General features: G+C 45.2%; 1 protein-coding gene across 1 annotated transcript; it reads left to right on the top strand.

Annotated features, from left to right (window-relative positions):
• Positions 1-5942: 5942 nt before the first annotated feature.
• Positions 5943-27043, top strand: prr7 (proline rich 7 (synaptic)). Its single transcript, XM_084373557.1, has 3 exons — positions 5943-6236; positions 13118-14923; positions 25472-27043. The coding sequence occupies exons 2-3, from the start codon at positions 14569-14571 to the stop codon at positions 26095-26097; spliced, it is 981 nt and encodes a 326-aa protein (XP_084229683.1). The 5' UTR covers positions 5943-6236; positions 13118-14568; the 3' UTR covers positions 26098-27043.
• The last annotated feature ends 280 nt before the right edge of the window (positions 27044-27323 follow it).

Below are 27323 nucleotides of genomic sequence, written 5' to 3'. Positions count from 1 at the left end.
TTAAGCACATCGTTTTCACAACATAACAAATGAAAACTGAACATAAAATAATGAAGTTTCAACTGAAACAACTGTGATTTGTTTGGATGAACACAAAACGTTCTACTTGTTATTGGTGAGCATCAACTCGTGCCTTCTCTGCTTTCACTACATTACTGATGTAGACAAAATGTTGTTGTGTCTTGTTTAAAGACCCCCCTCCCCCTTCAGGTTGTTAGAGCTTAATCTCCAGAGAGTCCTTCATCATCAGCTGCTGGTCCGGCCCTCGCAGCTACTTTGATTGAACCGGTGTCTTGTTATGTTTCAGGACTAAAGACGCAGCTGAAGTGGAGCGTGTGGAATATAGATCGGATGATAAATACTAATAGATTGATGGAAATTGGTGTGTACAGAGCCTCAGTGTGCAGTTGCAGCTCGCAGCACACATTCACAGGGTGTTGTAAGATAATAACTCTGCAGAAAGCCTTTTAATTTGCGGGTATTAAACTCTTCTCTGCCAAAAAACAGCAGAGTTCACGGCTCTCTTTATGTAATAGCTTTTGTTAGTCCCTCGCTCCCACAGAGAGCTGTTGTCATAGCGATGCGACCGTCTCCAGCTCATCGCTGTGTCTTTTTTTTATTGCTGTCATGTTGCAGGAGGACGCCGGTTACAACTCATCAAACTTATGATCTCCCACTGAGGAGAGCTGCAGACGAGAAACGAGACGAGACTAAACAAAAACACACAAAAAAAAAGTCACATCAACAACATTCCAGCACAAACCTGAGAGACGCTCCTGCAGACGACTCCTGGGTGGCTCGCCATCTAACAGCACTCACAGGAAGTAGGTCAGATCATGACTCGAAATGCATTTTCCCATTTTAAAGCGAACACCTAAAACATTGAGGGTCTATCTTCTGACAATGACAGACAAACATGAATGTTGATGCGTCCTCTGTGACTCACAGTAATTACAATTAAAATGATTTGTTGGCCCAACGTGATGCAGCGTCTTCAGACTATCGCTGCTCCAGTGTGTAATGCACACTTTAAAATCCTGCAGGTTTAACATGAAACTCACCTAATAAAGACTTTAAAACACTGTAACTGCCTGTTATTCTTGTGCCTTCGTTCCGACCACAAAAAAGGCATCGAAACAAGAAGCAAGAGAGTTTACCAAGCACATGTGCTGCTAATGCAGGATACGTGGCCCGGTCGGAAGAGGTAACGGCTAATTTAGGGCCCTGACACACCAAACTGATGTCAAAGATTTCAATCAGAAGACACTCGTAATTTGAGAAAGTTTGGTGGTGAGACTCCATCGTGATGAAGTAATATTTGGGGAGGTGATGAAGCTGTGTGTAAAACAGGAAACCCCCGATGGAGTCGAGACACTGGTGGTGGTGATGGAGGAAGATGGATCCTGGAGATCTGATGACGGGGGAGTTGATTCTGGTGAGTAGAACCGAGCCACTTGACTAAGAGCTGGAGGATGATGGGTATTCGGGGGTCGCACGAATGCCTGAAATGACAGGCATTCGTGCGGCAGAGACGTGATTGGCTGAGTGTTGGAGGCAAAATCTGGTTGGTTAAATGTAGTACGTGAAGAAACGCCGGGAGAGAGGTGAATGAAAAGATAGTCTTCATGATTGAACTTGCGCTGAGCTTCATGGGACAAAGGTCGACTGTTTCTTGTCTCCTTGCAACTTGGCCGATAAACTGCACGTGAACACAGTGCTGTCAAAAATATCGAAATATCAATACATCACGATTTCAAATATTCGAAACCGCTTCAACACTCACTTTGTTGCAGTGTCGATACAGCAGTACTTGTTTCTCCTCTCTGACACAAACACCGCTGTAGTGCCCACGTAGCCCCGACTCCTCCAGAGGTAGATCAATATAAACATCTAAAAATGTATACCGCCCTCCATGTTGTGTCAGTGTTTCCCCCGTGGTATTATACTGTACAGAAGTTGGAAATGTGTGTGGATAAACAAACAGCTATTATTGAAAAGCAGAATGTTTTGACACCATTTTCGGTGAAATAACTGCTTCTAATGGAGGATACGTTTGATAAAAAGCAGAGGAGGAGAAAAAAAAGGAGAAAAACGTGCTACGATCAAGTTCACGGGGCTTTCCCTTCCAGATCGAATCAGTTTTATTTATACAGACCAAAATCACAATCACGTTGCATCAGGGGGATTTACAATCTGTACAGTGAACGACATCCTCTGTCCTCGGACCCTCGAGTCAAGTGAGGAAAAACTTAAATAAAAAAATATTGAGAAAAAAAAAGATGGAAGAGCCGCAGAGGAGGATCCCTCTCCCAGGACGTACAAACATGTAAAAGATGTCGCATGTACAGAAACAGAACAACAATATCACAGTTGATTGTTGCATTGACCGAATCTGACATAAATTAATAACATAAAATATATTTGATTAGGTGTTCGCTGATGTTAAGTCTACGCGCTCAATCGGCCAAAAAGCCGCCGACAAGCGCCGTCCAGTGTTCATCAGTGCAGGAAACACCACACTGACAATCTGATGTTTGTGATGTTTTGTGAATAATCTTTATCTTTACCTACAACCGAGTCTCAACTTTGAGGGAAAGTTCTTAGAGAGTGTCGTATTTCTACGGATTTTCTTCACGAGGAGCAACTCTGTACGAGGAGGTTTTATGAATAAGGAGATTTCTACTTCACTCACAAGTTTGAAAAAGTTCTTTCACAAAAAGGCAAAAATGGGACAAAAGGGCAAGATTTGCGTGTGTGTGAGACGAACAGACTGATCTTTATGACAAAGGAAGTGATGAAGACAACGGACTCAGTGTTCATCTCAACACGGTCTGGAAATGACCGGCTCATTGATCAAACTGTGTGTGTGTGTGTGTGTGTGTGTGTGTGTGTGTGTGTGTGTAACAGCAGTCTGTAAACCTACAGACGAACTTTCAGTCCTTCAGTCACATGATGCTTCATCATCATCATCATCATCATCACCACCGCAGCTTATATCACAACTTCTCCTCTGATTGGAGGACGAATGACGTCAGTGCTGATTGGCTGATTTCACACAAGTGCACTTTTCTACAGCCTCTGGAAACATGAGTCAGCGTCTCACAGTGAACATTAATCAGCTTCTTTTATTTCCAGACGTAGAAGAAGAAAAACATGAACATGTAAACAAAGAAAACAGGAACTGAGCTGGAAATTAAATTCATAATGGACGACTCGACGAACGCCACACTGAGTACTGATGTCACTTCTCTTCTCGTCACGACCCGCTGCTTATCCCGTGTGTTTTAAAGCAACATTATGTAGAAATCGGCCCCCCAGTGCAACACCACCGTGGTAAACACAAATCCCAGCTCTGTTACAATCTGTCAGACGTAATGTAGCGAACAAAACTCATTACGTCATCACAGTGTTCACAGAAACTGAATTCTGAAGCTGTTATTTTCTCGTCTTTCTGTTGCAGACCTTCGTGAAATGTAATTAAAGTCTGTGCAGCACTTGGATGAAGCTCCACTCGTCTCTGGAGTCGGAGTCCTGGACGCAGGCAGAATAATCTTCTCTGGCTGGGAGAAGCTTTTGGACGCCTCATCGTAACATTCAGTGACAGAGGAAATGTCACGGCAGTTTAATAAATGCTTTAGTCCATCATACTCTAAATAAAAGATACCAATAACAAAAAACCTACCGTACATAAGATTCTGCCATATTTTATATTAGTATATTATTTCAATACGACCTCATATCAATGTATTATTTAATAACGTACAGTATGCACCTGTACAAGCCTCAACACTCTGAAAGTTTGGACTGTCTTCATTCAAAGACAAACTTTCAAACTGAGTTTACATTTTAAAGAGGTCATATTCTGCTTTTTGGGGTTTTTCCTCTCTGTTATTGTGTTACGAAGCATTTTTGTGCCTGTAAAAGTTCTGCAAAGTCCAAAGTCCACGCCAAAGGGAATTACTCTCTATAAATATATATATTTATTATAAAATATAAACACTCCAGTCAGTCAGCAAACACACAGTTACTACTGCTGTTGCAGTGTTATTTTAGATCACACTACCTCGCTCGGCATGACCCACCCTAGTCCGCCTCTGACTGGCTACATCAGTGAGATGTCCCACTCTGTAGCTAAAACAGAGCGTTCAAAACACAGTGTGCTGCAGTGATGCACCACAAAAATAGTGTTTTTTGAAAATTAAAGTATGTAAACCTATTCTACTAGGACCCCCAGTAAAAGCTTGAACCTGAAAATTAGCATTATATGACCTCTTTTACCTGAAGCACATGGCTTCAGGTAAAAGTTACCTTAAACAGGACTGAGGCAGTTGAAACAACAGCTGATGGACCGCCGTGTGCCGCCGGCTGCGCACTGATTTGACTTCAGCCTGTTTGAAAGTCAAATCAGCTGCAAGTCCTGAACTCAGACGGTTGTTAAGGAAACCAGCATCTCTCTCCTGTTGCATTAAATCACAGCTTTAACACGTTTTTCTTCACTAAACAAAGACATTAACATGAAATCAGATGTTTAAAAGTTTAACATTTTAAGCTTTCAGCCTGTAGAGACAGTTCATCTCTTGAGAGGTGTGTGTGTGTGTGTGTGTGTGTGTGTCATGTTGTAACAAGGACTTGAATGTTTAATCTGCATGAGGTGCAGGTGTGGTAAACTGAAGGTTATCTGACGTCAACTCACCTGTTTGTAACTCGATCTCTAATTAAAAGATGCTCGTAACTGACCTTTAATTATTAACTGCTGTAACGGCCTGGTCGTGTTTCATCATTCATAAATGTTTCTTTCAGTTTCTTCTCTTGAACAAAATGACTTCCTGAGACGATCAGCCTCGTCGAAAGCATAACGTCTCAACCCACAGATCAGAAGGTGAAGGAGATCGTCGCGGCTGCCAAACAGACGGCTGATCGCAATTCAAGTCACACCACAGGATGTTTTAAGGACACCTGGAGACACTTGCAACAAAAAAATGTATCCACCATTTTACAGACGCTTTTTGGGGCGCAGTGCATCACGTGACGATGTAATTACACGGCTCGGCCACTACGAAAACTGTCTTCAAAGCCCGGTGCTCGTCCTGGAGGCCTGGAATAGACCACGTCACAAATTCTTCCTCCTTATTTGCGCGCCACCACTTTGCGCAGCCGGAAATACGTCAGAATTTAGCACGTTCACTTGGGCTTTACGTTTAGATCGAAGCCAAGGTGATAAAAACCCGGGTCTACTGCAGAGACAGTCGACTGTGTAGACATTCCCATTGCACACAAAGGCCCGATGTAAGCGGATTTAAGATCTACTGTACGTTTGCTGCATCCTGCATTTCCCAAAATGTAGCTCCCGTCCTCCCCAGCCTGCATCACAGGCTCCTGTCGTCTCTGTTGCATTTGAATTTCCTCCTCCGGGGATCAATACAGGATTATCTTATCTTATCTCGACTGCTTTTGCACGGCTAGACTCTTAGTCCCCGATGGGTGACCTCGCTGATAACGCTGACCGACCATCTTGACCGTTAAGATAAGACCTTTAAAGACCATCTCTGGCCTGCGAATTGTTTTTTTTTTGCCACCATCCCCTCGATAAATAACTGGCTGTGTAAATATTCTGCAGGCTCTTTTCTCTGTGTAAGCAGAGATAACATAACAGCACCAACACAACCCTGAAGCCTGTTGTATAATTAGTTTGTATACACGTGTGGGTATCAGCCCTGATAGAAAGTCTCCCGCAGCCCTCACAGCGTCTGGCTACGTGCGCCAAGTCGTGCGTCCTTGGAAAACCTCCGCCGGCAGGTTGATTTGTATTCAGACGGACAGACAGACAGACGGGCTGAGTGGCACGACACACTCCTTCTGCTCATCAGTCATGAGAGAGGGAGAGAGAGAGAGAGAAGGAGAGAGAGAGGGAGGGACTGAATGAAGGAGAGGAGAGAGAGAGGGAGGGAGGAGCCAGCGCGTCAAGGTGAACTGATAAACCTATTTTTATTCCCCTGACGGCCAAAACACGACGCGCAGCTCCTCAGACAGCCGGAGAGAGGAGAGAGGAGAGAGGAGAGGAGCTCACATCTTCAGCCGGAGATGATGTGAGCAGAGCCGGTGGGCACCTCACACGCACACCGGCAGGAGCCTGATTTTTACCTCGTTTTCTGTATTTTTTAACTGTTGGACATAAAACTTGACGCACGGAGCGCGCCCAGTGCGTCATCTGCTCCGAGACGGCCAGAGGATTAAAGGTGAGTCTGTATTATTAAATGACCAAGATGTGACTCGAACGCAGACCTGTGGTGCCAGCTGATGTTGTTGTTTGAGGTGTTTTGTTACCTGCGCTGCTCACCTCCGTGTAGACACGATGTCTGACAGACTTCACAGTCAGTCACTGGCTAATGTGCCGAGAGTCACGTCTTTATCCTCAGCCTCAGGATGAAAACCCTCCTGCTGTTTCTCTCATGGAGGAAACTGAAGAAGGGACATTTTTTACAGAGCAGCAGTGCGTCTGAGCTGTTGCGTAATGAAGGAATCGATCAGGATGTTTGACACATCAATCAGTTTGATTCAGAGTTGCTCAGACACTCTGCTGTGGACAGTTTAACCCTTATTGAGTCCCCATTTACAGCTGATGTTATTCAGTTGGGGAAAGTAACCAAGTACCTTTTAAAGTAAAAGTATGTCAGAATTGATCTTAAGTATTTCCATTTATCTGCAGCTCTGCAGGTGGATTACCAGGCATCCGTCTTCACTCACACTTCAGGAACACAACATGTTTCCATGTTTCCATGAAAGCATTTCGATGAATATCAACATTCGAAATTTGAAAAAACTTCCTCTAATTCGCCAAATTTTGTTCGTTTGCACGCTCGATTGAGGTGGTTTTTGTCTTTTTTGCGACTCAGACTCTGGCCGATGCTAACTGATGTGCAACAACAGTTACAACTTGCCGTGTCCAGACTAATTCTTGAAGACCTCTCTCCTTTTTGTCTCCTGGTTTGTTTACCTCCAGCCTCTGTTTACTGACGTAGCCTCGTAGCTCACACTGCGTCACCCTCTTGACGAAATCATGCTTTACGTAGCCGAGTTTATTTTAAGCCAAACCAAGTGTTTGTGCCTAAACCTAACCAGAGCATTGTGACGAGAGAGAGGAAGAAAATTAAACCTAAACAAACGTAAAGTTGAAACGTAAAGAAATGTTTAGTTTGAAGTTATCTCTGGTTTTGCAGAAATTAAATGATATTGATAGGATTTCACTTTGATTCGATTCGATGCAGGGGCCTGCGATTGATATGAGATGAACTCTTCAGTGGAAATATTAATGTACCACTGGTTCCAGACATTAAATAGAAAACAATCTGTTCTTTTTAATAAAAAAAATACACAGTTTGGAAAGGAGCTGCGCATGGACGGAAATGGCGACACAGACGTGCCATGGGAATTTAATTTATCTTAACGATGGCAGTGATATGAATCGACGCTCTCACTTTGCATCGATGCTATTGGATCACTGAATTGATGTATCGATCCAGAGTGATGTATCGTTACACCCCAACTTAGCTAACATTTAATTTGGCGTTGATTAGAAGTTGATTACAAGTCACATTGTGCAACATGGATCCACAGATCTTGATGCCAAGTTTGTTATCATGAACAGAATTTTGTTCCAAGGCTGTCGTTGGTCACAGGACCACCGACGATGGACATCCTTAAATCTTTCTCACGGTGCGAAGTTGGACCACGACCAACGATAACGCCACCAGGGACAGCCTGAAATCACACAGTGTCTACCAGCCTTCATACCGATTTTGCACAATAATACTTGATAAGGAAGACCTGAAGAAGAAGAAGAAGAAGAGGAAGAAGGAGATGAAGAAATGCTGCATTTGACCAGCAGGGGGAGCAAATAACAGCCTCACAGTTTAAAAGGGGCAGAAAGTAGCTCGACAATATAAACTCACACTCACAACACTTAATACTCTCAGACCTCAGCAGGTGACCTGCTGTCGGACCCGGCCTGCAGACCATCAGGACTTCCTGTTTGTTTTGGGAAGAAAAAGGCAGGAACAGATGAAACGTGTTGGGGATAAAGCAGCGTGCTGGCATTTTTATAAAAGGCCTTTAAGTTTTGAGACGTGATCCTGCAGCCACGGATCTTCAGGCAGACGTCGAAGATCAAATAGCTCAAATCAAATCTGTACAAATGTTTAATAAATGAACGTGTATTGTCTCTAAAACTGGATAATGAGGATGGATGTAAAACTCTGTTAAATACTGGTGCTGAAAAGTCTTTAAAACTTTAACTTCACAGTTTCAGTCCTCCTGTATCGAGTGAAAGCTCAGTGCAACAAAAACAAAGAGTTCAAGGACACGAGTCGGACAAAAAGTCAAGACCACAAACTCTTTTTCAGGAAACAAGCTCTTAAGATTTCCACGTGGGTCCAGTGATCATGTGGGATTTCTGCTCTGAGTGAAACGTGATGACAGATGAAACCTCAGCGGACGAGAAGTGGCCTGCTGAGGCCCGAAGCAAAACACTGAGTCCTCACATGATCAGCGGCTGGATCAAGAGATCAGCCTGAAACTGGAAACTCGCAGGTTTGACTTTCATGTCGAGGAGGAAACGTTCATTTTTACGGTTGAAGTTTATTGTTTTGTTTACGAATGAAACCAAGTGTCCGCTTTAACAACGCTGTAAAAGACTTGAAGCCTACAGAGACCTTCTTCTCTTCAGGTTTCATTGACAGCTGTCACGACGCCCGAATGACCAGAACTAAAACAAAGTTTGTTTGGTGTGAAATCAGCGTTTGTTGACAGTTGCTCGCTTGTAAACGTTTATCCAAAGAATGCACAGTTTCAGTTGGCTTTGCAAACATTTTATGAAGAACTCAGAAAGTTCAGCGAAGTGGAAACAAATCTCTCGTTTGTCCACGAGACGACTCAGCAGGGCCCCTTTAACCAAACGTTATCCACAGAGGCGGAAAAACTCTCAAGAGACCATTTTTATAATTTTGTGATGTTTTGTTAGACTGTCATTTGTTTCCATCCTTGACAATTTTCAGTTTGTGGGTATGAAAGTGGAAGTCTTTAAGCTTGGTGCAGGTGGAAAAGTTACTGAATAAATGACGTCCATGAATCAAATCCTGTGATGAGTGCCAGCGATGGACCTTCGTCGCCACGTGGTTAACGTTGCGAAACACTAGAGTGGTGTAGCGACGATGTGTTTTTGTAGGCTAACCCGGAAGTTAGCATCGCCCTGGTTCCGTCGGAGATTTTTTGTAATTGGATTTTGCACGTTCTCCCCCGTGTCTGCGTGGGTTTCCTCCGGGTACTCCGGTTTCCTCCCACAATCCAAAGACATGCAAAAAGTTAGATCGGTTACTCTAAACTGTCCGTAGGCGTGAATGCTTGTTTGACCCTGTATGTCAGCCCTGTGATGAACTGGCAACTTATCCAGGGCGTACCCCGCCGCTCGCCCAATGTCAGCTGGGATGGACATCCGTTACGTTTCTTCTAGTGAGGACTGGCATCATTTATTCACATTTTCTTACGCTGAAATTCAGTTAAAATCTGCACTAAATTTGAGTGAAAACCTGGCTAGTAGCTCTCCTTTTCCCTTTTGTTTGATGTAACAAGGTAACACAGCAATCATCTCAGTGGATAAAAAGCACAAAGTGTCTCTATTAAGCCCCAACAAACCCTGAAAGTGCTTCACCGTCCAACAACCTCCGTAATATTTTGCCTATTCATGTTTTATTGTCGCCTTTCAGCTCTCAGAGTTCAAATTCAAATCGTTCATTCGTTCAGGCCGTTTAAATCACAGAGAGATCAGTTTTATTCCAGATTGTAGTCGACATGAGTGGAGATAAAAGAGAGAGCGGTGATATAAATAGTGAGTGTGTACTGTACGAGTAGGTGGAGGCTGAGGTCCGAATCCCTCTGAACTCTCCTTTGTGATGACGGGATCGGACGGGCAGGAAGCGTAGGGAGTAAACAAAGGCTCTGTTCAACATCGGTGCTCGTAGATTTGAAATATCAGCGGCCTCGCGAAGGCTCTCTGCTGATGAATCACCTCTGCTGAACAATTTCAAATTACAACAGACACAGGAGGGCCGTTCCCAAAGGTGATGTGGAGGTGGAAGACGAAAGTACATGACACGAACGCTGAGGCTCCACTCGAGCTATAAATACAACTGTGATACCGTTCAAGCGGCCAATCAGAAGGAAAAACACATTCGTCATAACTGTTTCAATCCGAAGACGAAGTAGGTGCCACTTCTTCTCAGATATCTTATTTCCTCACTGCCGTTAATGTTTTCGGTTCAGCTCGAGTGGAGACAGCTTGTGATGTGGCAGCTGACGGGAGAAGTCACGACTGTTCAGAGGTTTTCAAAGTGATGCGACTCCCTCTGGAGACGTTCAGACAGCCGGCGAAGAAACATTACGTTCGTAATCTCAACAGTGTTTTCTAAAAACATCTTTCTCTCTTCGTCGTCACTTTGCTGCCGCTGACGAACGGGTGAACCGTGACTAGTGGCTCCCAGAAGTGATGTAGAGATGAGCAGATGATCTTTAAAATTGTGAAATAAACAAAAACAAAAGTCTGTACTCGACATTTCAAACTCACAGGAGCATCAGGAGGGCCGTTGTCTCATAGCAGCAGATGACTCACCTCCCAAAATCACATCATTAAATGTGGAATATCTCAATATTTATCAGACCGAGTGCCACGAAACGTTCACGTCCCTCTCAGGACGAATCTTAACGTCCCCATAAAGTCAACATCGCTGTAGTTTTCACACGTCTTGCTCCATATCTCACCTCTACACCAGTATCAGGCACCAACAGCAGCAAAAAAAAGCCATTTTGAAAGTATTTGATGGTTTTAGAGTTTGTAACTTCCTGGAAAATCATTTGAAATGTTGATGACTCATCCTGCGCTCACGGGCGTATGTTCATTTTTCATCCATTAAACGCTTTCTTTATGTTATGACGCCGCCAGAGGAGTGTGGTGCTTTGTACCTTCAAACACAATGGTCTGGTTTCCCCCCGCTACCCTCGCTTGGCTGAAGTAAGAGCTAACTGCTAACGCTATTAGCTGCTGCCTCTTTTTACAGGAAATGCGTAACTATGCTCAAGCAACTAGAAGTCTATGAGCCGTTTCATGGGGACTTAAATAACTTTGGTTTCTATTTTTTACTCAAAATCGGACCATAATTTACAAAATGAACATCGTGCTGTGTTGAAGAAGTCTTGAAACTACAGATTGAGACCACGAACTCATGAGGAAGGTGTTTACTGAGGTAATAAATCAAGTGAGAAGTCGGCTCGTTTTCTCATAAGCTCAAATACAATCACGCTCCTTTGTGCAACCAGTGGAGTCGCCCCCTGCTGCAGGTTTGGTCTTCAGACCTGGAAGCTCCTTTCATGTTTTACAGAGGCAACCTTACATCCTCACAGAGCTGCTGACCAAACTAAAACTGCACTTTTTCATCATGAAGTTTGGTCCAGCGATAAAAACTTCACCTGGAAAAAGTACACAATGCAACCAGACAGACAGATACAGTCCAGTGTTCAGTCTTCAGATGGCGTCAGATCACCAGATGGAGGTCTGCAGTCCAATCAGCGTCCGTCCGTTTGGGGTCGTTGACTTGAAGATCCTCCACCGTCGGCTCCGGTCAGATTTCACTGAAACGCTGAAGGGAACAAAACGTCTACGTTTCCAGAGGAGCTTCTGCATCATCACTGGGAATTACATGTCTACGTCTTTATGTCACCGCAGTGAAGAATTAAAACAATAATTTTGCAGATCAGATGCAAATCGAGGTGCAGATGTTCGGCACAGATCGGAGTGAATTATGAAAAAAAGCTGTTTGTGTTTTCTAAATGGTGGAAAACAGAATACATGAATAATTTAGTTGAAACCAGCAGAATAATCACACACACACACACACACACACACACACACACACACACACACACACACACACACACACAGGCTGTTTCTCTTCTGCAGATAATGCATTTTAGAAAAACAAACACGTTTATCAGAAGCAGCAGCAGGAAACAGAATCGGTCCATCAGAACATATTAATGAATGTGTCCGTGGGCTCGCTCCGGTTCTCCCCCTGAAGGTTCGGCTCAGAAACACCTGATCCAGCTGCATGTTGCTGTAAAATGTGCAGAGAAACGTGTTTGAACTAAAAACTAAAATATTCTTTTGGAGTTAAAGAGGATTTTTTTTTTCTTTTGGGCCCTTTGAGAGAAGAACAAGAAGGAAATGTTCTGTCTGGGAGGCTCCTTCTCAATCCAATATCCTCCCTGCAGATTTGGGCTGCGTATTGGATATTATACTCGTATCAAACCTTCATCTGTGTGTCCATTTTTCTGTCTGTCTTCTTACATTGTGGATTCGTTCGGCTCCTGAAACTCCGCGACTGGATTCACATGCTGAAAACGACGAACGCTGTCGTTTTACTTGAGAACGACTTCTGTTAATATAACGTGACTTTACTGAGCCGCAGAGGAACGACTCGATGATTTTTAACAAATCCTTTGACTTTCCTGTCTCCTACCCGCTCCAGTCCATTTAGGTATTTTTGGGATATTTCATAATGTCCTGAGTCATTTCCTGACAAATACTTGCTGACAAAAGAAATTTCATTTTGTGCTCACGGTTACAAAATGTCAGCTGGTTCGATGATGGAGTAATGACGTATGATTACAGCAGAAGTAATCTGAGTTATATGAGCAGTGTGGCTCCTTCTTCTCTAAACTACAGATTGCTCCTTTAACAGCGACGTGTCGTGGTTGTTCATCATTAAAAACTTAAACTATCTGGTTGTTATTGATCTTGTTCTGAGCTGTGCGGAAGCAGAGAAATAACTGAAGTCATGTTAGTTTTAACAGAAGGTTTTCAGTCGTCACTGAGTATTTCCCCTGCGAGCTTCCTCTCTGCAGTGTGAACCTGATCCTCGCCCCCTGAGGTCGGCGTCACCGTCCTGCCTGAACACTCGACCTCTGCCCTGTTTCGCTGCTCTGACTTCTCACTGTGTTGAATTTTCTGTCTGAATCTGTCCTCTGATAATCGTTGACGATGCTCTCGTCTTCTCCTCGTGTGTCTTTGTAGAGCAGCGTGAGGCCGAGGAGTCCCGTCGGGATCTGAGGGGGAAGAATTCGGCGTCACGGCCGGCGCTGACGGACCCCCGACTCCGGGACCCCGCAGCCCCGAACGGACCGGGCTGAGCTTCACGTGGACAAACTCGACTGACAGGCATTCGCACATCGGTGCTTCTGATTGGACGCTGCCTCAGGTCGTCTGACCCCCTCCAGTTTTTGTTTTCCCTCCTCTTTTCTCTGCCGGACTGCCTCAAACAGGCGACGATGCCGTTCAGAAAAGATGGAAACGTTTTCAGACACGACGGCTGTTCATAAAAACTGAGACGGTGGATTATTGAAAGGAGTCTGGAGAATTAGATGAATGTTTTTCAGCTGCAGGTGAAGAGTTCACCTCAGACTCAGACACATTAATGTGTGAATGAGGAGCTGATCTGTGCGGATACAAATGATTAGAAAAAACAGAAAAATATCGATTTCTTGCAGGTTTACTCGAGTTTCCTGATCCAATTACAAGATTTGTGATCTCAGTAACTCTGAAATGTACAGAGACTTATTCAATAAAATATATTTACCTTCAGTATTTAAGAAAAGCACAAAGATTTCCTTCGATTTCATAGTGAATCTGGTGTTGCAGCGCTGCAAGTTTCAACATTCAACATGTAACATCCTGTGATTAAGATCCATTCGTCTCTGAACCAAGCGGACAGAATCGGTGTTGGTGAGACCAACGAGCTGCAGTCGCTGTTTCCAAGGCGATTAACTTCATCGTTCATCGTTCATTTTTTTGCATTCAGCTCCTTCCTCCAGGAAAAAAAACATTTTAATGAGTTTTTTATTTAATAAGAATGATTGCACATCTTAATGAGGATGCTGCAGACAAACCTCGATAAACAGAGACTGCAGAACGTCTCGTGTTCAGACGTTTGACGGTGATGAAGAGGAAGATGCAGGTTCTTCTGACTTGTTTCTGGATTTATTTGGACGGTTTTTAACTTAAATTATCTTCATTTTTAAGGACCGTGGATACTTTTTTCTTTTGATCCGAACAAGAAAGCAGAAGCCGTTTTATCGTCTGTTTGAATCTGGTGGAAGCGTCGAGTGAAAGAGCCGCCGTCTTGAAACAAACCTGCCACCGAGCACAGTGATTATTAGATTTTCAGATGTTTTGTGTTGATTCTGAAGGATTTGTAGTGACTTAAGTTCACCAGTATTCAAGTCACGTGGCTGATCTGCCACCTGTTATCTCCTGCTGTTATTGTTTTCGGTCCCATCTTGGATTACAGCCTTCAGACAGCCGTGTCAGCACTTTAATTATCAATTTATTTTATCACCGAACGTGATAAACGAGCCAGAATTTCTCTCATTGATCCTGGAGAGACGAATCACAATCGCAACAGGACCTCGTCTGAAACCACCTCTTCCTGCCTCGGGGGGGAACTGTCGGCCCGGCCCGTCACTGCCATGGTGATGTCACAGGGCACCTACACCTTCCTGGCCTGTTTCGCCGGCTTCTGGTTGGTCTGGGCCATCATCGTCATGCTCTGCTGCTTCTGCAGCTTCCTGCAGCGCCGGCTGAAGCGCCGCCACGAGGAGAGGCTGAGGGAGCAGTGTCTGCGGACCGTGGAGATGGAGCCGCTCAGCTGTCACCCCGCGGGATACCCTCCTCTTCCTCCTCCTCCACCGCCGCCACCTGCAGCTCCGCCCACACAGCTGCCCAGGGAGCCGCCGCAGTTCTGCCCTCCAACGACGCTGTCGCCGCCGGTTCCTCTGCCGGTTCCTCATCCCATGCCGGAGGCCAACTGGGTCAGCATGCCAGGTAACGAGAAGGGACGGCTACTGTTTGCATATTTCTTGTTCTTCGCATAATTTGTGTTGACCTTTTTTTAGTAGTAGTCCTCTATTTAGGTAATTATTTAAATAAGTCTTTAAATTAAGATGAAAACAAAAAGACCAGAAAGACAACATGGTGCATCGTATCATTTCGTATAACTCATATACTGCATGTCGCATTTCTGATGTTGTGCACCGGAGCGTCTCACAGGCTGTGTGGGTGTTTAATGGCATGAATCTATGCTTCATTATCCTTCCAAAATAAAAAGCTGTAGCTAATTAAAGCTGATAATTTATGAAATAATTGAGTTTAACTTCACCTACCGTGATAATCATGTTTATTCTCTCCACATCTGCATGTTGCAATTAAATGTATGTATGTGGCGTCGCAGGTGCATCTGAAATAAGAAGTTAATTTGAGGTTTATTCATTCAAATCTTTATTTAAGCCTCGAAAATCATTGTGGTTTCCCTTTTATTTGCAATGATGTCGAGATTATTGTCCAGAGATATTAAGAGTGTCGATCTGAAGAATGTTTGAGGATAATTTTATGTTTTTTGGGTGCACAAAAACCAGAAGGCAGATTTCAGGATTTCATTATAGACCTGCAGCTGTTAACGAGGCTGTTTGTAGGACCCACGTCGACGGATCGACGTATCGTTACACCCCTACACTTCAGTAGAGATCTCTGCAGCACAACACGTGGACGTGTTCGACATGACGCCAACGCTTATTTCATCACACTGTTGATTAGTTTGTTTTTAAAACATTGAAAAATTAACCAAAGAAGTAGTATTTCAATCTAAATGCAACACAATAATTTACACAACGCATGTAAACTACTGTGAAAAGTCTTAACTATGAACGAAACTGCAGCAGCGAGTCTCTCCAAAGCTCTGCAGGATTATTATCCGCGGGCTAACGAGCACAGACTGTACCGTCTGACTCTGTACAGGAACAAATCTGGTGGGCCGAGTCCACGGGCCGTCTCTTCTGTGTCTCTTCTGCATTCTCTGGCAAATCAGCTGCAGGTTTGGCACGAGGAGCATCGAGGGCAGCCAGTCTGCATGGGAGCGTGTCCATTTCGATTTTTGGCAGTTTGGTAACATGATAATTGAGTAGGCGGGAGAAGGCGAGAAGCTTTGTTGCCGTCGGAGTCAGAGTGTGAGGCTGTGGCTATTTCCTGAAAGCGGTGGATACAAATGTATATTAAACACCCGACATGAGGACCAACTGTTTTCTGGTTTGAGGCACTTTAAGCTGAGTAGAAACACCGTCAGTGACTCCACAGCGTTTTCACGTCTCAAAAATGTTAATTGTTCAGAACAGCACATCCAGCTGTCTCTGGCTTCAAGATATCGAGCTCCAATAACGGATGAAACGGTCGTTTTCTCACCACGCAGCGTGTTTCCTCTTTATCTCTTTAGACTTCTGCAGTCAGAATTAACAAGAAAAACCCAACAGCGCCGCATCCGTTCGTCAGGACACCAAACGAGCAGAACATTAATCACTTCTGTACCGCCGAGCGTAAATGCCAGACCCGTCACGTCTCACTTGCTCTTCATTTACGAGCCAAACGCATATTTTATTCACAAGAATCAAAATTTGAAGTCAGTTTGTTAAATCAGCAAAAACAGAGAACACCAAATGAATTCACAGGCAGCAGACAGAGCAGCGGAGGCCGGGAGGAGGATTACATTAAAGCACTGTGTCAGATTTCTTTTAGACTCTTCAGTTCCCAGCTACCACCTCCCTCCCTGCCGGGCAGCGCTCCCCCGCGGGGCGTCACGGTGACAGCTGCCGCTGAGGCGTGGGCGGTGACTGCGGAGGCCGAGCGGTGACGGAGCGAGCGACAACACGGCCGGGCTGAAATAAAAAAGGAAACAGAGGCGAGAAGAAAGAGACGATCAGAGGAGAGTGTGGAGTCGCAGGAGCACAGCTGGAGGAAACGTTTACATTGTTTCTATACGAACATGAAGAGTTGTTGATGTTTTCTCTCCAGCGTAATGATTTTGTCAGCAGCGGGGGATAAATGTTACTGCTTCACTCAAACAACTTATCACTTTGATCTTCTGTGGACACACACGACCCGACTCGTCAAATGCAGCAGCTTGGCCGGCGCAAGTTTGCAATAAAACGTGATGTGTGACGTCTGGTTAGACTTTCAAAATAAAGCTTGCGGACAGACTTTTGGCACGAGACTTTTGGACTGTTCAGGTCGTGAAACGGCTGCAGTTTGGTTAGTTTTAGTCACCAAAACTGCTTGGTCAGCTTGAGGAAAAGATCATTTTGGGTTATAACGTAATAATCTCAAAGATTTTAATGTAAATAAATATCTGTTAAGTCGCTATCGTCGACTGAGGTAAAACAATGATGATTGAGCCCCTTGCAACTGCTGTAATACCAAAGATGTACACTGGGCGTCGGTGGCGACTTTACTGGAAAATATCACAAGCGGCGCACAGTGAGTGACACGTTCACCAAGCAGTGGTCGGTCGGCCAGAGAGAGCAGGTTATGTTTGTCCTGGTCTCTGCTGGCGTTGGGAAAGCTACATCACGTTACAAGTACCGTTCCCGTATCGAGCGGTGACTTAGAGACATGGTTTGCAAGGTTGGAACCGTTATTTACATTTCCATCAAGTTCATCACTTCATCATAATGACTGGAAGAAGTCAGCACATAACGTTACGTTACTTAGTGTCATAATAACCATCTCAGATGACATCGTTCCCTTTCATGTGGTGCCGACTGATGACTGAGGTCCAAAAATACACCTGCGATTGCCGCTTCCATAAATCTTTGAGATTGCCACTTTAAGTTATATACTAGGCTCGCTGTGCTCATTGTTCCCGGTGTGACATGTTTTTTTCAATCCATACTTAATCAGACGTCACGACTGACGGGTTGCAGGTTGGTCTGATTCACCGGATGCAGACTGAAATAGTCTTAGATGATCAGTCAGCTTAATCATCTGCGTGTTACCTTCGTCAGATTCCCCGCTGTTACAGGAAACAACCATAACTACAACCTCCGAGTCAGCGGCCGACGCACTGAAAAGGCCGAGTTACTCAAACACTCACCTGGTCGCTAATGTTACAAACAAACAGGCGAGCAGCTGTCGGCTTTCTCTGGGAACTCAGACGTTTTAATGTGCCATCCAAGACGAATGTGTTTGGTTGCCAACGACAGACTAACGCTGCAGATCTCTGAGCGGCGACGCTCGTTGGCAGTCAGGTGCCTTGCTCAAGGGCACGTCAACTCTATACAAAAGAGAGCAGCTTCTCCTGTCCGGTCCTCAGCCTTCCTCTTCCCCATCATCCCTCAGCCCAAGGTCGCCGTGTACAGACATTTTCTATGGAAATTAATTCATGAGTTTTTGGCTCGTTCTGCTTCGCCCTGCTGGCAGGAAAGCAAACTTTCCTTTTCAGGAAATTCAAGCGTCAAACTAGAAAGCCAGAAAAGTGCTTTCGCAGCCACTTGAATTGTAAAGACGTCTGAAATGGAAAAATAAGTGCAGCTGCAGTGAAAATGACTGTCAGCTGTGAGCAGCATTAGCATTAAGTAGACGCTCAGGCATCTCAAACACGACGGTGAAGGGACCGACTGAAATCCCACAAAACTGAGCGACATCAGAGCTTTAACGTGTACAAGCGGCTCATCTAATGCTAATTTTCACAGAGATTAAAATGTGCCTCCAGTTTGTGTCGTCGCTGTCGTGGATCGCATGAGACTTTACTCGTGTTTGTGCCGTTGTATCAAACATAAAGTGGAGAGAGGGAATACATTCACAGAGGAAAAGAAACAGCAAAAAACCTCCGTAATCTGTCGAGTGTGAGAAAAGAGGGATTTCTGGAGAGCTGGAGCGAGTGAAAGAGCATCAGCTGCTGTCAGAGATGGTTAACGAGCAGAGACAGACAGCGGAGGGTAAAACAAAAGGTTGCTGGAGCCTCGGTCACAAAGCAGACTGATGGAGAGGTTTAGTATCCAGGCAGCAGAGGAGCCACAAGAGAAGCAGGTGCCGACCAGCTGAGCTCAGCAGAGGACGGAGAGAGACGAGCCAGGAGCTGAGACGAGAGGGACGAGGAGACAATTCACACCACGTTCACACTTGTTGCCTCTCGGATCGGATAAATACGCAGTATCGAAAAAAGACAAAACCAAGGAGATGGATTGAATCCTGCTGTTAAACCCGGTGTGTTCACTCAGTTGCGAGAATATTGATGTTGATGTTTATTTGGAAACTGTCAGAGAGGAGGCCGTTTCTGCTGCGGATGTTAAACGGGGTGCACAAAATAATAGAAACACCTGAATGACCCCACAGTTCAATCAACACTCCTCTGAAATCACCTTCATTGATTTTAGTTAGGTGTGTCCAATAAACCGAGTGCACGTGAGGTGAAGGCAAAAAGACAAAGACAGGAAGTCTTGACGGCTAAATACAAGAGGATAAAACCTACAAAATAAAACAGGAAACGACGAAAAAGAAAACCAAAACAGTCAAACGTTCACAGATGGCCGACAGCCTTCTGATGTTTACTGGTCAAACAGGAAATCTACCTGCCCTCGGCACTTGGCAGGTGTTAATTTTGACCTGATCGTCGTTGCATTTGTAGTTTTCGTTCCCGGGCTGATAAATGACGAGGCGGCTTCGGGGACGTGATTCAGTCCAGTTCTGCTCGGAGGCTCACAGCAAAGAAAATGTGCTTTTAAAACATCTGAAACTGTGACGTTAGAAACGACACAAACACACAAAGATGTCACGCATCACTCAGCTGTCATCCCACACAGCCAGCACGTCTCGCTCTGACAGGCTTTGTAGCCCGAGTCCTGACCCACACACACACGGTGGGTGATGATTCCTCCTCTTTGCAGCCGACTGCAGAGGTTTGAACAGCAGAAATCAAGTTTGGTTCTGCTCTCCGTCTCTGCCTCCGATGACGTCAAACCGTTATTGATGAGTGTCGTTAGTAGAAAACGAGATGATCGCGGTTGATCTGCTTACGACTGATGTGATGAATCCTGCGAGGTTGTTGAGATGCTGATATTAGAAATGGGAGATGAAATGACACCGGCGAGGAGAAGGAACGGGGGAGGGGATGAGATGAGGATGAACAGAAGATGTTTGAGATGAATCCTGATCAGCTGTGGTTGTTTCCACGACGCCGAAATACTGAAATTGTTCCCGTTTGGCAGCTAAAATGAGTAAAATCGATCTGTTGCGCAGTCAACCACCATGTTTCTGTGCACTCCTGTAACTCAGCCTGACTAATGTGATCAGTGTTTTTACACAGTGGCTGTCACAGATTACAGTTAGCATCACACGCGTCCTCCTCAGAGAGCTGGCTGCTGCTTCAAACGAAGCCCTCCTGATCCTCCCGCTGGAAACATCAGTCCCGTGCGTTTGTGCTCGACACGGTTTCTGATGTTTATTTAAAGCCGTCCTGGCAGCTGCCGCGATTGTTTGTGACACGCGGATCGACGGGGGAGTTAACGCCGAGCTGAGGAACAATGAGGGTGAGATCCTGGAGGCATGCGTGAGGCGGGTCGGAGGACCGATGGATTTTGGCCAGGTGTACACAAATACATGCGGCTCCATGGCGACGGCTCAACAAACAGCTGTTGATTTACACCTTTATGACGTTTGTTGCTGTTAACGGGTCGAGGCTGAGGAACGAGATGTGTCAGAGACGCCACATCCAGATGATTGAAACGACTAATTTGCAAAATAGTTGGCAATAATTTTCTTTGTCATTTATTCAAGAAAATGTGTCAAACAGCTTCTTAAATGTGAAGATTTGCTGCTTTTCTTTGTCGTTTCTGACGGTAAATGAAGAGTTTTGGGGTTTTTGACTGTTGGTCGGACAAAAGAAGCATTTTGAAGACGTCACTTTGGGCTTCTGACATTTATAGACACAACGATGACTCAATTAATTAACGATACTAGAATTTCAAAGTTCGATACGATACCAAGACAAATAATCGATACCACAGGCGGAAAAATTACAACATATTAAAGAGGCATTAAAACTTTTTAATGAACATCAGAACAATATTTTACAAGTTTGTGCAAAATAAACCTTGCTGGAAAAGACTGTCGACAATTAGCATCGTATCCGTTTCAAACTTTTAGTATCGTATAAGTATCGAAGTATCGATATTTTTGACAGCGCTAACCCCGAAACTCCACCTGATCCGTGTTCGGTCCGTCTCTGATCCACCGCAGCAGCGTTGCGTACACTGCTGCAGCCCCGGCAATTAAGATCACACGTGATTTTGTAATTATCGCGGGAACTCCCCGGTCTCGCCACTCAGCTGTCCGGCCGTGCTGTTTCAAAACCGAGCCGGTGGCTGATGACGGCCGAGGGAGCACGGAGCAAACCGCTGCATTCAGCCAGCGTTGGTCTGCAGTGACGTTCAGACAGTTTACTGATAAACCTGCAGAGTTACGTTCGGCAGGCGCTGCAGAATCATTTCACAAGTAGTGATTAAAAAGTCATCGTGGGCTCAAGAACGTAATTATCTTTGCCCTCTGTTAAAGTGACACACTTTGCTGTGGCCACTCAGAGCTGAAGTGAGCAGGCGACTGACCTGCTGGTGCTGAACGTGGGCAGTGACACGGAGAAGTTTGTGCTCGTTTGTCGTCTGCTCGAGAAGTCGACCGCACAAACGTCTGTGCTGCCGCTTCACTGGGCAAAGGTCACCAATGTTGAACTTCACGAGAAGAGGATCCAGTGATGTCGTACTTTCTGTTCGCACAATTAAAAAGGCAGCAAATGAATCACGCTGCATTCATGTGCCCCGGAGAAGATCCCGTTTCCTGAGTTCAGAGGGTGTTCGTGTGCTTCATGTCGGAGTGACAAACATGCATTTTATAACTCGAGTGTTTAAACAACAGTGATTTTGAAAACTATCCTACCGTTACACTCAGTGTTTACGTTCGTCCGCCATGTTTCAGCTTCATGAGCTGCACCACTCCCTTTTTCCTCGGACGTTTGCTGTCCTCAAACAAAGAAACACTTGACTCAGCTGCGTATTCCCTGAAGACGCACAGAGAGCCGCGTGTCAACTGGACGTCAAGCTTGGTTTTTTTTTACCCTTGCAGCAAATCTACTGACTTTATACAGTGAATTTTTCCCGAAAGTGCTTCTCAGAGTCTGTTTCAGGGTCGTTGGGGCATATTTTAATGGAGTGTACCGACTAAAAGCATAAAGGTCTGATCCTTTCTTTGCTGAACTCTGGTTGTGATAAAGGAGAGCGTCTCTGCACCATTAGCAGGCCAAGGTGGAGGCTCAGGCTCTTATTATCTGGGTGACATTACAGCAGATTGACTTTGACACCTGGATTGGTAAAATACAGATTCACTGGCTCATCTCTTCTCTCTTAATAGCAAAAGAGCAGAGTACAAGACGTGCAGGTAGTTAACAGACACAGCGTCTGTAATAATCTGACATGGCGTCTCCGCCGGTCAGGGCCGTCCTTCGTGTTATACACATGAGCAGAAAACGTTACACATGCGCTAAATAAAACGGAAAATTGGGCAAAAGACTAGGTGTGTTTATGGGACGTCTCATAATCCCAGAACGGCTTTTATCCGACAAAGCGTGTCACATTATGACCACTTGAATAATCTGGTGGCTCCATTAATCAGGTAATGATCGGGTTATTAGTGTGCATGTTAACGTGCTCGGTGTTAGCATGTCTGATCAGATGTGAACCTAATTAACGTTAATTCACTGAGTCTGCAGCAGGTGTCTGTAAAGCAGCCAAAGATTGTTTGAGGCAGAAGAAGCGTCACTCTCACATCATTTTCACGAGTCGCATTCTGCTGCTTAATATTTAATTCTCGTCTTTTTTGAAAAACAAGGTTTGAGCTCTTTAATGTCGTGAACGTGCAGATATCTACCAACATACACGTTCATGCGTCCGACTGCTGCGTCTGCTGAATGTGACGGACTAGTTAGTGAACCTGCTGCAGAGACGTCATACATCTCATCACGTGTCAGAAGAGACTCCTCTCCTGCTCCCTCTGGTTTGTCATTAATACCGGTTCAAACTCACGGTGCTTTCATGAGCATCAGGTCAAACTGATTGTTATTCGCTCTCTCTCAGCTCTGATTGTGATTACAGAGGTTGAGTTTTCGTTCTGATAATCTGCGGTTTGGTGAAGCCGCTCTCCTCTCGGTGACAGTTTAATGTTAATGTTTCGGGCTGAGAGTCGATAGTACGAGACCTCGTAGTATCCTGAGTGCCTGGAAACAAAACACTGATAATACGGCATTGAGAAATGATTTCAGATATGAGGCTCACATGGATAAAAGAGTTGCATTTTACAAAAAAAAGGTGCAAACTTTTTTATTTTCTCCAGAGGATGCTGTGTGAGAAGGTGAGAAGTCGAGTCAGCGGTAATATTTCAGGTCCAGTGAAGCCTTTGAAAGCAGCAGGAGAGTTTGAGCAGCGTTTCGACAGATATCGATCAGAATCTGGGCCGATTCATCAGCCCGGAAATAGAAACTGTCTTCAGTCGGTGCAGAAAGACGGATGTTTGTTGCCCTTCTCTACACTGACGATACATTGAAACAGACTCTGTCAGGTCACAGGTGTTTCACAGCTGCTGCAGGAGACAACTTGTGTTTTGTCAGGTAGAGATCTTGTTTCTGTGCTTTGCTTCTCTACAGTAAAACAAAATAAACAGTTTTTTACTAAAATGGCACCCAGAAGAAATGTCAAAGTGATTTGTATCGTGTAACAGACGCATCTTGATTTCCAACCATGATGATGGGGAATCCTTCATTTAGCTCAGCGGCAGCAGCCTCAGTGAAGCTCCAGCAGTCTGTTGACTGATTCACCGCTCAGCGTCGCTGAACGCAGCAGGAAACCTGCTCAGTTCAGTTCAGCTGCTTCTGCTGAATATGCAGAACCTGGTCCAGAGTTCTGCATCGGTCTGAACACGTCTTCACTGCTGAGGTCTTTAACTGCGGAAATAAAACGGGATGTTCCTCTGCTGGTCGGTTCTCCGGAGAAATTAGCAACAGGTGTGAACGGTCCAATTAGTGGAGAATCTGCTTGTGGACAAAATACAGCGGAAAATATCCTGTCAGGGCTTTTTATCAGACTGCCGCGCTCACAAAGTGCAGCCCGGTGTGCAGAAAAGGAAATGTTGGCGTGTAGACGACTTTAACTGGGTGATTTTAGCGACCGGTTGAGTATTTTGCAGAAGTCTTTGGGGCAACAAAGCCGAGATGTTTTTAATGAGACATCAGGACTTTTTGTTAGACGTGTTTCTGCTGAAATCTAACTGGGTTTTGATGACGACATTCACAAATCACGTCCTTCTTTAAGATAGATTTGCAAACTTAGACACAAGTCCAGAGGGCTTATTTTAAATGGATGAAGTGCGCAAATTTTAAGCCAACTTTTGAAAGTTTTCAGAAAATAAAATAAATCAAAATGCAAACCTGGTGCGTTTCCATAAACTGTTTTTAGCGAATGAACTCAGCTACGTAAAGTGTAATTTCTTCAGAGGATGACGCTGTGCGGGCTGCGTGGCTCCGTCAGTAAACACAGGCTGGAGGTGAACAAACCAGGAGACAAAAATGGAGAGAGGTCTTCAGGAATTACTTTCAATAGGGCAGGTGGTAATTGTTCTTGCTTGTCAGCTGGCATCGGCCGTGTTGCATGCTGTCCGGAGACAACGACGAAACATAATGATTATAATGCCAACAGCAGAAACAGCTGATGAGTCACATGAGCTGAATGTTCACTACGTCAGTTTATTCTGCAAATCTGTTTCCAAACATTTTGAGCTTTAACTTTGATTCTCAAAAGACAAAAAAACACCTCAGACGAGCGTAATTAGAGGAAGTTTTCTATGAAATTTCTAATGCGATATTCATCAAAATGATTTCATGAAAACACAGTAAAAAAACTGTTTTCCTCAAACCACAACCAACCACTGACACCGCCTCTGAAATCACTCCCTCGTCCACTCCTCCCTTCATAACAGACACCCGGGAGTTTAATCTACGGTGGAAAGTAAACACAAATCATTCTGCATCGTCAGCGACACACGACTGTAATGTTCACATATACATTTGATCGTGGGCCGTGAACATGCTGTGGACACCATTAACCCCGGTATAACATGAGAGCTACACAGGAGCCTTAAAAGCATTCAGGCTGGTCTAAACGGTCTAAACGAGGCGTTTTACCTCCATTTCCTGTCGGATCTGAATAAACATGATGAAAGTGTATTTTTATGATTTCACTCATCTTGTTGCACAACGTTCTGCAGTGCGTTAAAATGAGTCGTCAGAGGCAAACAGATGGAAAACAAGCGAGCCTGAACAGAAGCGACAGGAAATAAAGTTTCTCTTCCAACAGTTTAACTTCTGACTCCTCAAACTTTCTCATTTTTAACAGTTTTACGTGACAATATAAGAAATGTTCGCTGTGAATTCTGGATCCCACCTTCTGTATTTTGTGCTGCAGGAGTCTTTATGTTGTGATTCATCTTTATTCTCCTTCGTCTCCACAGACACAGATATATTTGGAAAGCCGCCCTGCTACGAGGAGGCCGTCATGATGGAGGACCCTCCTCCGCCCTACAGCGAGGTCCTGGCCGACCCTCGGGGGGGCACCTACTTGAAGCCCGCCCCGCTCCGAGCCGCACACCCACCACCTCTTCCTCCTCCCAGGGAATACCAGGACCCTCCTTCGGTCTTCAGATCCGAGACCAGCAAGCCTCCTGTGATGACTGTATTCCCCGAGCGAGGCTACTCCTCCCTCATACGGCTGCCTTCGTCCCAGCGCTGGGACTCTCTGGGCCATCTGCTGTCCAACATGGACCTGAACCACAACAACCTCACGCCGCCGGGGCCCCGCTCCATCCAGGCCGCCGCTGCGATGGCGACCATGCCGCGCCGAGAGCTGAGGACTCAGGAGCGTCTGCAGGGAGGCATACAAGGACTCCGAGGAAGCATACAAGGATTTCATGGAGGGATTCAAGGACTCCAAGGGGGGATACAAGGATTACAAGGGGGGATTCAAGGGTTTCAAGGAGGGTTACAGGGGCTTCAGGGTGTCCATGGACTGAGGGGACTCGAGCCCAGCTGTGGCCTGCCGACAGCCTTCCCCCTGCTGGGTCGGAGCACCGCCGTTTAGACCTGGACTCTCACCGGAGCAGTCTAACCGTCTCTGAAGAGCCTTGAAGCAGGAGATCTGTGAAAAGCAGACTTCCTGTCTATATGCCTCAGTGTTTACAGCACTAAACGCCGCTAGAAGTAGAGATTTAATTCCCTTAAAGAGCTCGACGAGGGTTAAAAAGTGCTGCGAAGGCGTCAGGGGTCAATTCCCCGGTGCGGCTCTGTGGGCGAAGGCTGCCACTTGCTCTGCTGGGATCGTGTGTCGGCTCTGCGTTGAGGATACGAGGAGGAAATTACACACCGCTTCAAACCCGTGTTGTTGAGTCACAGAGGCATCGTGGTGTCGCAGGGAGGCTAATTGAGTCAAGGCTGCTTCTGAGCAGCGGAGGAGGAGAGAAGAAGAAGCCTAACGAGGTACAAGCACAGCTGTTTCTCCACCTTTCATCTCCGCCTCCCCGCTTCACCCTCTCGTTCAGCTCATCCCTCCTCTCGTCTCTCCGCGACCGAGCAGCCTATTGTTCCAGTCTGCTGTTGCCATGGCTCCCGGGAACTGTCTGTTGCCCACGACGACCTCTCCTCTTTTATCTGCTCTTGATTTTTTTTTTTTTTTGTTCGATGTTCGCAGCTCGTCCCCTTCTCAAGGACCGGGAGCATTAACACTTAGCAAAGAACACGTGGCGACCTTCAGTGTCGCCGTGACATTAGAGGCGAGGAGGGGCGGCGACTGCGTTTTGTTACCTGCTGCTTCGTTGCCGTCGATGTCGTCTTTACTACAAACTGTTGACAAAACTTTTCTCATGTACAGATTTATTATCGTTCTTTAAGCTTTGTGACGAACTGCCTTTTTTTCTTGTGAAATAAAAAACATCTTCACCTGCTGAGCTTCTTATTTATGGAGGAGGTGGAGTGTTTTTACTGCAGTATGCTGTTGAATATCAAAAAATAAAGCCATCAACTTCACAATATCTCTTCGGTAGTCAATGACGTCTCCTTGACAGCTTTTACCTTTGTGTTCCTTCATCCTTTTATTACTGGAGATTTACTTTTCTTTCACCCTCTTGTGGTTTTTTTCTGATTCTTCTCGTCTACCTGATCGTTTCCATTACACTTGAAAAAAAGTATGATTTGTTGAATATGAGTCATGTTGTTGAGTAGCTAACAGCAGCTGCTCTTTGCTGGCTCTCCTCGGCTGTTGCAAGCTACCCAATTAGCTGATGGCTCCGTTAGCCGTGGGGCTCGGTTCAA

This window comes from Pagrus pagrus, assembly GCF_965226575.1.
Source record: "Pagrus pagrus genome assembly, chromosome: 14".
Lineage (NCBI taxonomy): Eukaryota > Metazoa > Chordata > Actinopteri > Spariformes > Sparidae > Pagrus > Pagrus pagrus.
The sequence above is the reverse complement of the archived record's forward strand: the minus strand, read 5'-3'. Positions and strand labels throughout refer to the sequence as shown.